Here is a 14,469-nt window from a genome sequence, read left to right as displayed (position 1 = left end):
AGGAGACAGAGTGGGTGGGGAACAGTTGAGAGGTACAACAGTTGGGGCCTCGCCTAACATAAGTGCAGAACTGTGGTTTCCTCTCATCTGTCTCGGGCAGCAGTCTTTTCTTGTAGCCAGAGGACACCAGGTGATGGGCTAAAAGACACTGTAGCAATGAGATACTATGTAGTTGGGAATGACTGTATCCATTTGGGTGTGTATTGTTACTTAAAGCACTGCAGGTGTCTGTGGGTAGTCGACCCTCTAACAAGTCGTACTCAGCCATTGAGAATGCTGTGGTGGCTGGGTTCATTGCTCATCCGGTAAAGCGCTTACTGCACAAGCATGAGGACCTGGGTACGATTTTCACCAGCCAGTGGAAGTGGGGAGCAGTGTTTTATACCTGGAATACTGGCACTGGAGACTAGGGATCAAGCACGAGAGGATATCTGGAGATTACTGGCAAGTCAGTCCTACTCAGTCAGCAAACTCCCAGTTCAGTGAGAGGCCCTGCCTTCAGAAGCAGTTGGAGTGTGGTTGAGGAAGATACTTGCGATTAACCTCTGGCCTCAACATGCACTCAGATACATATATAGGTGTACCCACTCTCCCCCTGAAACACAAGCACTCACGAGGCTGTGGATCAGTGGTGACTGACAGGATGTTAAGGGTCAGACATTGTTTTCAGAGCAACATGTGTTTTGAATGCATTTACATACAGCTGCCCACTGGGGCCTACTTGTTAATTCCATCAGGGCTTACTCAATAGCTTACACACAGGGTAAGTTTTCTGAGCAGTGGACAAGACGGTGTTAGGCATTCATGACTCCTAGCGCTGTGGTTGCTATAGCAGCATTTCCTAGGAGCTCAGGAGCAATGTGGAATACCAGACTTGCTGCATTATCGGGATTTGACCCACTGACCCACTTACACATGATTGTTCTTGCTGCTATTATGGTTTGAGTGTGCCGTGTCCTCGGTGGGCTCATGTGTTTGAACATATGGTCCTCAGCTAGCAGTAATATTTGGGAGGCTCTATGGAACCTATCTAGCACAGATGGGGGTTTCTAATCTGGCCCTGCTTTTACTTCCTGGTTGACTGTCATGATGCCACTTCATACGCTCAGCAATGTGAACGGAACCACACCCACTGCCATGCCTTCCCTTCTTGATGGACTGAAAGTCTCCTGAAACTGTGAGCCAATATGAGTCTTTTTCCCCTCATGTTTCTTCTACCAGATGTTTTGCCACAGCAATGAGAAGGGTAGCTGGTTAAAATCATGTTTACTAAATATCCACACCATGCTCTCCTGTGTGGTGGTAATCGATGATGATGTTCACAATCTCCTTATGCTTCTCTACCATTGAAATGTCATAGGGAGCTCATGCTGATGCTTACACGCAAGGATGGGGCACGGCAGAGGAGCTCGTCGCTCCTGCTCCTCGTTCTTTGGCCTCTCTGGGCCTTGAATGAGCAGGATCCTAGGGCAGGAGTCGGAGGGCAGCAACTATTGCTCATCTGGCCAAGCACAGAGGCAAAGGGAGTGAACCCTAGATACCCAGAGCTTGGGCTGGAGTTGTAGCCACCACTCGAGGGGTGTGGCCTTCTGCTTGGCTGAGTTCATGGCTGTCCTGGCCCAATTGAGTGGTGACTAAGACAGGGTCTCTCTCTGTCACTTGGGCTGGCTTCAAATTTACTGTCTTCCTGCCTCTGCCTTCTCAATGCTGGCATTGCAGGTATGTGTCACCACTCTGGGCTTTTTGTTCAGCTATTGTGTTTGGTGGCCACCTGGAGAGACCTGAGCCATTAGCTGTAGGCGATGGGCCTACATCATCTTCTAAGAGGTGGGCAGCCCCGAGTGCTTTCTGGGCAGATTTAGAGTCATAGGCTTGTGGTCTAGTGAAGAGCCGTCTATCCCAGGTGTGGAACATTCTGACGTGTGGAAGAAGGGCTTTCTGTTTCCTGGTTCTCTTTCTTTTGTTCCCTGTTGTATTGGAATGCTGGGAAGAAATCTGAGCCAGATGTGGTCCTGTGGCAGCTGCCTATGGCACAACACAGCATAACTCAAAGAGGCTGGACCAGGAAGCAGTCGAGTCAGACTCAAGACCCAAGTTCACCCAATAAGAGCTCTCTTAACTTTGGGCGGGTTGGTGTCTAATTCAGGCTTTACTGTTCACATATGTGACACCTGCACTGGATACACAGATTGCTGTCACCATACTATTTCCTGATACCCTATAGTTCTTGCACATCTCCCAGAGACCTATGTCTATAACACTGGCTTCTGGTAAAATGGGAAAAAATAAGGACCTCTCTGAATATGCAGGTCAGGTTTGCACCCACTCCTCTTCAAGCTGAAGAGCGGCTTGCTCCGAGGCTGGAGACTGCCTTCCTGTGGCCACAGCTGCCTTAGTTGTGGTGACTGAGCAGGTTTTATTCCAGATGGGTCAGCCTCAGCCGCACATCCCATCACCCATCACAGGGACCACGTTCCTGCCTCTCTCTACTTCATCCTGGGTCTTGCTGGTCCCAGTTTGGCCACCGGCTCTGCTGTGTGCCTATTCCTAAGAGGGAATAAATGTCTGTTTATGCCAGGCAGTTAGGGCACTAGTGATGGAACGAAGAAATGATTTCACCCAAACCTAGCTTTGTGACCAATGGGTTCACTGGTTACTTACAGGAGCATGGGTGACTCAAAACCTTGCCCACTGCATCATGGGTGACAGCTCACATCCATAGGCCTCCTTGTATAACTTGCAGGCAGCTCTGCTGGAGTCTCCTCGCTCGTAGCAAGCGTTTACTTATCTATATGACTTGATAAGTCTTGTAAAGGTGACTTATAAAGGAGACAGCCTTACGCAGCTTCTCCCTGGCATTTGTCTCAGTGAAAAGAGAAGCAGGCGTTGTCTTTGTCTCTACTCAAGCCTTTAAAGCAATGGTCTCCATCTTACATGACCCCTGGCAAGCAGGTTATTCTGGTGAGGAAACTGAGGCTCAGCAATATGCAGAAATGTGTCTAACGTCATCAAAATGGAGTCTGAGTTTGAACGCAGGACTCCCTTGAGATTATGCTTTGTGAAGAACTCACAAGCACCATTAGAGAAAGTCTGTGCTGCATGAAGGTTATGTGGAGTTTCAAAACTGGACTCTCTAGGCCTTACACCCTGTCGACCGTGAGTGAGTTGCCACCTAAATTGGCATCATACAGACAGTGGGAACACGCAGGCAATCCACTGTCTATTTGTTCCAAAGAAATAGCCTTTCCCTGCTTGGAGGGTTGTCTGAAAGGATGCTCAGTGAGGCTGCTCCCTGCACTTAGCCATAGATCTCATTTCCAGTCTCCTAATCGACACCCAGAGCAGACAGCACCATTAGCCAGAAAGAGCATCACCCCCCAGGGCTACTGGGCATAGCAGGCCCGTAAATCAAGTCCAAGTTACAACTGTTTCTGTTCAGACTGTTTGTACAGCAGGTGTGCAAAATAAATTTCTTTGGTGCAGGAGTCTGGCTTCTGTTGGGAGAAGTGACAGCCTTTGGCAGCGCGGCATGCCGTTAGGTTGATTGAAGTCGTGGCTTTTGGCGTCCACCTGCCTGGGCCTCTCCTCAGTACTAGATTTCCTAGCTGTGTGAACTTGAGCGAGTCACTTTATCCTCAAAACACACCCATGAAATGTGGATAGAAGCCGTACCCATGATACCCCTCTCCATCAGGACTCCTCAAGACCCTCCCAGAGTCACCGTTTCCTAAGAGTCTTGAAACTGCATAAGGTCATTTTCAGCACCGTGGTTTATTACATCAAAAGGATGCTCTGCAAATTCAATATAGGATGGCAGTGGTATGGAGGAGGCCCGAGCTTTGGCTCTCCAGTTCTTTCTTAGAGCACTCCTACCGGATGCATTCAGTTCATCTGGATTTCAGCAGCGCATGCGAAGGACTGCCCTCTAGATAGGCTCATTTCAGACTCAGCTCCCAGCTTTGGTCTGGGGCTGATCACCTGCACACCAAGTCTTAGTCTTGGTTACTTATTGTTACTCATTGTTACTCATTGTTACTTATTGTTACTGTGTTCCGATGCCCAACGAAAGCTACTTAAGGGCTTGTTTTGGCTCACAGTTGAAGGTGCTGGTCCTCATTTGAGCGAAGTCTTGGGGGCAGGAGCCTGAGCTAGCTGATCACATTGTACCTGTGGTCGGCAAAGATGACCGTCACTGCTCAGCTCCTTCTTGCTTGCATCTGCCCTGCAATTAGGGTGGGTTTTCCCTCCTAACCTAGATGCTCTCTCACAGACATGCTCAGAGGCTTGTCTCCTAGGCGATGCTAGATCGTGTTAAGTTGGTAGTCACTGTTAATGATCTGCCTCATGTGTTCGAGACCCAGAGGAACCACCAATGATAGCAAACTAAACTGAAGAATTTTATAAGATCTCTTACAGGTAGGGTGTCCTCGTCCTTTCCTCAAACCACAGTCCCCAACCCCAGCCAAGACAGATCTGAGCTTGCAAGCAGGTCTTCTGAAAGGTGCGTTCTTGAGAGTGTCACATTAGCTTTCCTGCGTGCCATCACCCCGTTGAGTGGCTGCTGGGTAAATTAAATGAGAAAAATCTGTGCAAAGTACTTGGCACCCTGCCTAGTGTGGCAAGGACTCACTCAATGTCAGCAACAGTTGCTGTGATATACAGCGAATGCATTTCAGCTGGCTCTTGGGCTTCTAAAGAAGCAAGCGCTGTATCCACATCCAGCCCCATAGGTACCATCCACCTGCCCGCCCATTCCCCTGTTTTGGACTTGCTACAGTATTTAGCCTGTGCCTCCTCAAGGACTTTGTGTGTGTTTGTGATGAGGTGTTTTATGTGTGTGTGCAAGTTCCTATCATATATGGGTGGTGGAGTGTGGAGGTCAGAGGTCAAACTCAGTTTTTCTTCAGGGGCCATCTACCTTGTTTTTGAGACAGGGTCTTTTACTGGGATCTGGGTCTGGGGACGTAGGCTAGGCTGGCTGGCCACTGAGCCCCAGGGACTCACCCATCTGTTCTTATCCAGTGTTGGCATTGCAGGTGCGGGCCTCCACACTTCATATGTTTGTAGTTCCCTAACTTCAGTCTCAAGGGTGGTGACCGTACTCTTCAAACACAGGTCCCTTTTCTTGTGTGACATCCATTTTGCTGACTGAACCATCTCTCAGGTCCCTTTAAGGACTTTCGAAACAGCATGATTGGCAATCCCCTTCCTAGAAAATGCTGTATGTAGGTGTCCATGCTGGCTGGGCATTTGTCGAGTGACGGTGGTGACGGTTCCTTGGGAACTCCATGCTAAGCTTGAAGGGACGCATACATTCAGAGTGAGTGGGGTGAGGAGACTGTGCCGAGAACTTCATCCCCTGATGGCCCTCTGTGTTTCTTTAACTCCTGCAGCCAAAGCAAAATCGAAATGTGGCCCGACCTTCTTCCCCTGTGCCAGCGGCATCCACTGCATCATCGGCCGCTTCCGCTGCAATGGCTTTGAGGACTGCCCGGATGGCAGCGATGAGGAGAACTGCAGTAAGTACTGGATTTGTCGAGATCTCTGCGCTCTTCTGCCTGGCCCGACTCTGCTTTCTGCGCAGTGCCCAGCCAGATGCTTGGGCACCGCCTGCTGTCACTTGTGTCATCTTTAGCTCTTCTGGGTGTGACGGTTAATTCTCAGCTACTGTTCGTGGGCTGCCACAGTCAGTCCATTGCATCTGGGCAGCCCGGACGGTCCCTCTGTGGGTACAGGAGTTGTGCCGACTGGTCAGATGAGGAGCTTAGAGAGGTACAATCCTTCTCCAGGGCCACGCAGCTCCTCTGTACCTCCTCTGATTGTCTCAGCACTCATAATTTACCCTTGCTTGCTTCCCTTTTTTAAATACTTAAAAACGTTGTTTTGCTAATTATATTTTATGATAATTGGAAAGCTGGTTCAGCAGTTAAGAGAACTTGCTGCTCTTGCAGAGGACCAAGGTTCAGTTTCCATAACATCCACACAGTATCTCACAGTCATTCCTAACGCCAGTGTCAAGGGATGTGACAAACTCTTCTGATCTCCAAAGGTACCAGGCACGCACGTGGTCACATACATATATGTGGGCAAAATACTTGTATATACAAAATATTATAGGGTTAAGTATACATCTCCATTTTGAAACCTTGTTCAGTGAACCTAGGTAATGATCACTGGGAAGAAACCTCATGGCAAGAATTTGGGGCGGAGCTTTCCAGTGACTGACAGGTCAGGCTAGAGGAGTCTTCAGTTATCAGTGGGTGTTTCTGAACTCAATTAATATTACCTCATGCTAACTGGAATGCAGGAACCTGGTTCTTTGGGTCTCTTCCTGTTACAAATAACTGCCACCCTTCAGTCACTGACACTCCCAGAAGACAGTGTTTGATTTTTATTTAAAAATTTCAATTCTAAAGAACTCCAGAGAAGAAGATACAATGTTTACTTAGATAGGCATGGCTTCAGCGACTTTTCCCCCACCCTCTGTTCTCAGGCTTCCCTGGTATCATTCTCCTTCTGTCTGAAGAACTTCTTCCTGTGATGCTTCTTAGAAATTTTAAAGTGTGTGTGTGTGTGTGTGTGTGTGTGTGTGTGTGTTTACACAGATGCCCATGGAGGCGAGAAGAAGTAATCAAATTTAGAATTGGAGTTACAGGTGTCTGTGAGCTGCCCATTGTGCGTGTTGGGACCCAAACTGAGGTCCTATATTAGAGGTGTATGTGCTTGTAACTGCCGAGCTCTCGGCAGCCTCAGAGACGCTGTTGAAAGCAAGGTTGCAGATGACACATGCTCTCAGTGTGCACTCAGCCGCGTATGTCTGTGTTTCAGCCCCATTCCTAAAGGCATTTTTATGGCATGTGGTATTTGGGATGACAGTCCTTTTTCCTCTGAGCACTTTAAATGTGCCACTTCCTTCCAGCTTCTCTAGCTTCCAAAGGGAAAGCCAGTCTCTTGATTTGTTCCCCTGCAGATCCTCCAGCTCTCCCTCTGGCTGCTTTTAAGAGTATTTTATGTTTAGTTCTCGGCCTTTAGATCTTGGTTTTGGGCATCTGCAGGTAGATTTTTAAAATCCTCTTAAGTGTTTTGAGTCTGTTTTGATTGTTGCCGTACTTCCTACATTTTCAACTGTCATTTTTTCAAATGTCTTCTAGTGCTGCCCTCTTTCCTTACGAGATTTGGGTGACAAGAGCGTCAAATTTCTAGCCTCTGTCGCATCAGTCCTGGAGGCTCCGTCATTTGGCTTCTTGTTGTCCAGAGGGCATACTTTCTATTAATCTATCTTCAAACGCCGATTATTTCCTTTGTCATCGCTAATCTGATTTCTCATACACGAATTGCTGTGTTTTGCTTTGTTTTAATGTTACTATACTTTTATTTCTTAAATTTTTTTCTGTCTCCCGTTTCTTTTGCTTAGACTTTCTGTTTTTGCATTTGTTTCCAGTGTCTGTGACCCTGTTAGTGTGTAAGGGATGTGTTTCCAGTGTCTGTGACCCTGTTAGAGTGTGACAATGTGTTTCCAGTGTCTGTGACCCTGTTAGAGTGTAAGCGATGTGTTCCCAGTGTCTGTGACCCTGTTAGAGTGTGACGATGTGTTTCCAGTGTCCGTGACCCTGTTAGTGTGTGACGATGTGTTTCCAGTGTCTGTGACCCTGTTAGTGTGTAAGCGATGTGTTCCCAGTGTCTGTGACCCTGTTAGTGTGTAAGCAAAGTGTTCCCAGTGTCTGTGACCCTGTTAGTGTGTGACGATGTGTTTCCAGTGTCTGTGACCCTGTTAGAGTGTAAGCGATGTGTTCCCAGTGTCTGTGACCCTGTTAGAGTGTGACGATGTGTTCCCAGTGTCCGTGACCCTGTTAGTGTGTGACGATGTGTTTCCAGTGTCTGTGACCCTGTTAGAGTGTAAGCGATGTGTTCCCAGTGTCTATGACCCTGTTAGTTTGTAAGCAAAGTGTTCCCAGTGTCCGTGACCCTGTTAATGTGTGACGATGTGTTCCCAGTGTCTGTGACCCTGTTAGAGTGTAAGCGATGTGTTCCCAGTGTCTGTGACCCTGTTAGTGTGTGACGATGTGTTCCCAGTGTCTGTGACCCTGTTAGAATGTGACGATGTGTTCCCAGTGTCCGTGACCCTGTTAGTGTGTGACGATGTGTTTCCAGTGTCCGTGACCCTGTTAGTGTGTGACGATGTGTTTCCAGTGTCTGTGACCCTGTTAGAGTGTGACGATGTGTTCCCAGTGTCTGTGACCCTGTTAGAGTGTAAGCGATGTGTTCCCAGTGTCTGTGACCCTGTTAGAGTGTAAGCGATGTGTTCCCAGTGTCTATGACCCTGTTAGTGTGTAAGCAAAGTGTTCCCAGTGTCCATGACCCTGTTAGTGTGTGACGATGTGTTCCCAGTGTCTGTGACCCTGTTAGAGTGTAAGCGATGTGTTCCCAGTGTCTGTGACCCTGTTAGAGTGTGACGATGTGTTCCCAGTGTCTGTGACCCTGTTAGAGTGTAAGCGATGTGTTCCCAGTGTCTGTGACCCTGTTAGAGTGTGACGATGTGTTCCCAGTGTCTGTGACCCTGTTAGTGTGTGACGATGTGTTCCCAGTGTCTGTGACCCTGTTAGAGTGTGACGATGTGTTCCCAGTGTCCGTGACCCTGTTAGTGTGTGACGATGTGTTCCCAGTGTCTGTGACCCTGTTAGTGTGTAAGCGATGTGTTCCCAGTGTCTGTGACCCTGTTAGAGTGTAAGCGATGTGTTTCCAGTGTCTGTGACCCTGTTAGAATGTGACGATGTGTTCCCAGTGTCTGTGACCCTGTTAGAGTGTAAGCGATGTGTTTCCAATGTCTGTGACCCTGTTAGAGTGTAAGCGATGTGTTCCCAGTGTCTGTGACCCTGTTAGAGTGTAAGCGATGTGTTCCCAGTGTCTGTGACCCCTGTTAGAGTGTGACGATGTGTTTCCAGTGTCTGTGACCCCTGTTAGAGTGTAAGCGATCTGTAGGTGATGTGCTCCAGTTTTGTCTCAGTTCCCATACCTGTACATCTTTGTTAGTATCCATATGGTTGCTGTCTTTTCCCACATGGGTTGAGATTCTCCTGTCTTCCTATATGACAGCTAATTTCAGTTTCTGTTCTGGCATTTTGTTTGTTTTGTCTAACACAAACAACTTAAGTAAATTCTGGGCAGAATACTTACATTTTTGCCTTTGTAGGCAAATGACTTGATAGGCACGTCCCTGCTTCTTGGTTCTGGGCTGTGCTGGTGGGAGTCAGGCTATGTACCTCCCAGCGGTGTGAGTTCTTTCTCATCCTCTCTGGGGTCGTTGAAGACTGGTACACACATGTGCATTGTGAGGATCCATGATAAAGACAGGTGCATACATGTACAGTGTGGGGATCCATTATGAGGACAGGTGCATACATGTACAGTGTGGGGATCCATGATGAGGACAGTTGCACACATGTGCAGTGTGAGGATCCATGATAAAGACAGGTGCATACATGTATAGTGTGGGAATCCACGATGAGGACACAGGTGCACACATGTGCAGTGTGGGATCCATGATGAGGACAGGTGCATACATGTACAGTGTGGGGATCCATGATGAGGACAGGTGCACACATGTGCAGTGTGGGGATCCATGATGAGGACACAAGTGCACACATGTGCAGTGTGAGGATCCATGATAAAGACAGGTGCATACATGTACAGTGTGGGGATCCATGATGAGGACACAGGTGCACACATGTGCAGTGTGGAGATCCATGATGAGGACACAGGTGCACACATGTGCAGTGTGCAGATTGACCTAAAAAGAGTGGTGTTCATCCCTCTCCTTCTGTCTCTTTAACATGCTGGGGGCTTCTTTCCAGTGTCCTAAGGATCCTAAGAGGCAAAGGGAAAATTGAAAACTCACTACCATTTTGTTACTAGTTTAAATTCTAGTCTTCTTTCCCAATGGATATGTTCAAATTACTTTTCAGAGTGTTAAAAGTGTCTGCTACATATGTCCCAGCCAAAGAACCCTCACAGTGGCTCTCAACCTTTTGTAACTCCAGTTCCAGGTGATCTATGCTCTCTTCAGGCCTCTGCAGGCACCAGGCAAACATGCGGTACACATACATACATGCAGGCAAACACACACAAAGTGAAATAATGGTAAATAAATCATGTTTTAAAAGCTACTGAGGTTTAAAAAAGTAAAAGTGCCAGATATTCTATGCCTCCCTATTTGCTGTCACACCAGAGCACACATTATCAATTGAGGTCGTTTCCTCAAACCATCTCAGCTGCACCTAAACGACCCTTTAAAATCTGATCACTCAGTTTACAGAAAATTTAGGAGATAGAGGAATATGTCCACAACATTATACAGAGGCAAATTTCCAGATCCAGAATGTGGGAAAATCTTCAGGACCCTGGTTTATCCATAAGTAATTCTAGGGTAAAACATGGAGGGGGAGGGGTTGTAAACTGAAAGAAATATCAGAGACGAATTAACTCAGGGCCATGTATAGACTGGTTTTCCCCCTGACTCTAGCTAAAACTATTCTTAAAAAAAAATCGAGATAATTGGCATCTTAAATTGTGATGTGACATCTGATAATATCAGATACATCACTGTTAATTTTTAAGGTCTGAGAATAGTGGTGATTTTTTTATCCATATATTTTTGCAGCACGTATTGTAATTTAAAAGATTAGATTAAGTGATATCTGTGGTTTGCTTCTACTGATGGCTTTCAGGGGTCCTGGACCATGTTTGTCCCACAGTGACGGCCTCCTGCCTGTCTCCCAGTGAGGCAGGACGTGTTGCCAGGCTGTATGTGTGATCATAGATCTGTCAGAGCCCTGCAGAGCCGGCCAGTTGTCTCCTGTCTGTCTACAGCTCAGCCTGACTCTCCTTTTGTCTTTTGTCGCCTCAGTTATCCCATGAGTAAACCGGCCCAGACCATTTCTATATGTAGACTGTGGGAGCTGAGAGTCACCATGAGAGCGCTTCCCCCAGTGCTCCAAGTGTTGTCCTTGAGACTCCTGAAAGACTCCCACAGATGTGTACCTGGCTTGTCGAGGCCATGCTGGGTCACTGTCCCACTCTGTCATTGGCCTTCTTCAAAGAGCTCAGGATCAGAGGGGCCAGCCCTGCATATCCCCTGACAACCTACTCCTCCCTGCACACACATGACCCCTGCTTCACTCTTTCTGTTCTGCATGGCTCCCTCTGCTTTGCTGTGACAGTCATGAGAGGACATGGTATCATGCAGCCCACAGCTATGTTACCCAGTGTGAAATACTTGGTCACGCTCAGCCTTAGCATGTATGGAACAAGACTTCTCAGGCTTCATCTCATGTTCTGTTGACTTGGTACCCACCTAGTGGTAGCTCTTTCTGAATAGGGGACTCAGTGGCAGTTTGTTCTCAGTGCCTACCAGAGTGATTGAATCAAGTAACTAATCAAAGGGATAGATGGGGAAGACAGGAAGACTCGGGCAGCAGTGCCTCCCACTGCCCTCAGAACAGACTCAGCATCCAAGGGCTTCTTCATCCTCTTCTGTTCTTACATATGCTTGCAAGGTAGACACGGTCTTGCCTGGCACATTAGCTCCAGGTCCTACTGTTTTGTCAGAGTTTCATCCTCTGTTTTTAGTTATGGTGCCAGACAGCATTCGAGATGCTGCCTTGGGTGTGGAAATCTCAGCTGGCATCCTTGACTGAAGGGAGACGAGTCTTCATACAGAAACCAACAATGTAGCACTGGTGTTGGGAGTGCTGTGGGCATCAGGGGTGGGGAAACCACTCTCCTCAAGGCTTGTCATGAGATTGTTAGAAAAGGTAGCCACAGAGAATAGGCACTACTTAAAATACATAGGACATCCTGTGAAATTGGAAGCCGTACTACGCCACTGCCAGGACATATGAACCAGTTTGCAGAGTTTGTGAGCGGTATATGGCATCTCTACAGCGAGGCCATCTTTACATTGGTGTTCTCATGGGTGAAATGGAGACAAGGCAAGGTTCAGTAACTTGTCGTGGTTACATAATTGACAAGTGGCAAACTTGGAATATTAATTCAGGTGGTATAAATGCAAGGGTGAACTCGACTACTACCACCCTATCTCCCATCAGCAGTAATTATGACAGGCGTATATTAAGCACTCCCTGTGAGTCACTGGCTGGTCTCCATCCTCCGCAGCCTTGGCTCATTTAATCTTCACAAACTTCGAACACAGGCATTGTCTCTATCATGCTGTAGATAGGGAAATTCAGAGTTGGAGACATTAAATAGCTCTCCCGCGCTCAGTGCCATATGGCGATTGAGAGGATGAGCTGATATTTGAGCCCAGGCACACTTCAGACCCTCATTCTTAACCACTGCAGTAAAATGGCTGTCTGGGTTCGTGGGCTGGACAGAAGATGGAGAATCAAGATCCTTTAAAAAAATAATGTTCAGGTGAGAGCAGCAGGCCCTGAACCTATGCAAGGTAGGGAGAAAGAAGGGTCATCTGAGACCTAGGGACCTGGAACTTGGTGACATCTTTAATAGATGTAGTCATCACAGAATGAGGAAAGGGCTGGGGTGAAGAAGGTTGTCACTATTAGGTGTACTGTTTGAGGTGAGGAAAGAGTCAAGGAGAAGGCTCCATGAGGCATTGGGAGAAAGATATTTATTACCAGAAGGGGTTTTGAGGGAACCGTCTACAAAAAAAGTGAAGGTTGAAGTTGAGGAATTGCCTTTGAGTACTGGATGGGAGACAGTGATGTGCAGGAAACCTTTATGAAGAAGAAGGAGGAAACAGACTATCTGTAGTTATATACCTGCGTCCTGCAAGTGGCCACACTACCTCTGGGGTGGGGACATTAAAACCCCAGACACCCTGAACCTGTAGAGGAAGGCAGGTGGAGCATTCTTTACCTTTGTTGTTTGTCCGGAGTAACGGCTCTTCCTCCTGAGAGTCTGGTTGCAGAATACGGTGTTCACGGCTATGTCTTGTCTCGGAGAGCAGGAGTGAGGACTGCTGAGCCAAAGCCTGATAGTCTGGGTGCTGGGCAGGCCCTGTTAGCAGATGGAGAGGAGCATAAAAGCTTATAGTTATTGGCAGACAAGCCCCAGGCAAAGCAGTGAGCATATTCCGAGCTACAGAGGGAGCTGTGCATGAGGCTGGAAGGAACCATGTGCCACGAGATGATGTTTTAGCATCTCTTGTTTCTGGAGACCATAGACCCCATCCAAGACATGAGGAAGTCTTAGCGTGCCCCACTTACCCCAACCGTAAACTTCACAAGGAAATGGGACAGTGGAGGAAAAGGTCCCCACAGAGGCTATGAAGCTAGGAATTGAGTAGTAGTCACCTTAGGGTGGGAGCTGATGACAGTTTACATGTGAACATTTTGAAGTGGGAGAAGCTTTAAATGAATTAAAGAGGACACTTCCTGAGTCCTGCCTGCTGGAGACAGATGGCTTCAGTTCCTGTGTTGAAGCCAGTCAATTGCTTTTGGATGACTGCAATGTTCCTGTGGTCTACTCTGTTCAATGTGGCCAAAATGGGGCAGCCCGTTTATTTAGCTGCCTCCTTAAACCTGTTCCTTCCCTTTGGGAGGGAGAGACCACCTGCCTTCTCTGTGTACTGTGGACGAAGAAGCAGAGGATCAGAACCCTAGCATTTTTATGGTGACAATTCCCAAGGAACTTCTGAGCCGGCAATTCTGTCTGTTGTGCCGATGCCACGAACAATTTTTTTTTCCATCTCCAATGAAATAGATACTATAGGACACGCTATTCCTCTTTGTAGTTAACTGAATAAAATCCCACACTAGTCAATGGCTGGTAAGCCGTATCGAGGATAAAGACGGCATAAACATTTGGGGTACATTAAGTATTGCTCCAAGAAACCACAACATAACATCCTGCAGGACACACTGTCTCCTGCTCCATCTGCGAACTAGCAGCTCAGAATTTGTGCCAAGCACAGTAATAGCTGCAGGGATCTCAAAGACAGTAAGAAAACGTGAGTTTCCCGGAGCTTTGCGGGAGATCAGCTCCTCTGGTGAGCGAGCGAGCCAGTCTGCTTAGAGACTGCACATTGATGGCTTGGGTACCATCGCTGGCCAGCATTCTCTGAGACTGTGCTGCATCTCAGCTCTATCGCCATTTATCCTTTTTGGTAGAAGCCCAGGGTCATTCTAAAGAATTAGGCTGAGCTGTGCAGTGGGATGGCCTTTGCCTTGGGCTTCTGTAATTTTCTGGTCTCCTTTAAAACTGTTTTTCTTCATCTGGAATCCTTGGGGTAGCTTTTCAATTTTATTTTATTTTATGTTTTCTGTCTCCCCTTGTATTTGTTGGTTTTCTTGCTGTCAGTTAGTTAGTCTGCCGGGCGGCAAGCAATCTCCCGCTCACTTTGCTCTCTGTCCTTGGGAAGAGCTGGAAGGCAGGGCTTGCTGGGGCCTGTATTAGTGGAGATACAGAAGACACTGTGACGAAGCTTCAGAGCTC

General features: G+C 47.5%; 1 protein-coding gene across 4 annotated transcripts in view; it reads left to right on the top strand.

The window, feature by feature from the left end:
• The window catches only part of Ldlrad3 (low density lipoprotein receptor class A domain containing 3), a 244,878-nt gene that overhangs the window by 106,792 nt on the left and 123,617 nt on the right, over positions 1 to 14,469 (top strand). For all 4 annotated transcript variants that reach the window (NM_001401870.1, XM_087653594.1, XM_087653593.1 and 1 more), the window contains 1 exon segment: positions 5,394 to 5,519. In NM_001401870.1, the coding sequence (NP_001388799.1) occupies positions 5,394 to 5,519 (126 nt within the window).

The sequence above is a fragment of the Rattus norvegicus genome, chromosome 3 (genome assembly GCF_021556685.1).
Source record: "Rattus norvegicus strain SHRSP/BbbUtx chromosome 3, alternate assembly SHRSP_T2T, whole genome shotgun sequence".
Lineage (NCBI taxonomy): Eukaryota > Metazoa > Chordata > Mammalia > Rodentia > Muridae > Rattus > Rattus norvegicus.
The sequence above is the reverse complement of the archived record's forward strand: the minus strand, read 5'-3'. Positions and strand labels throughout refer to the sequence as shown.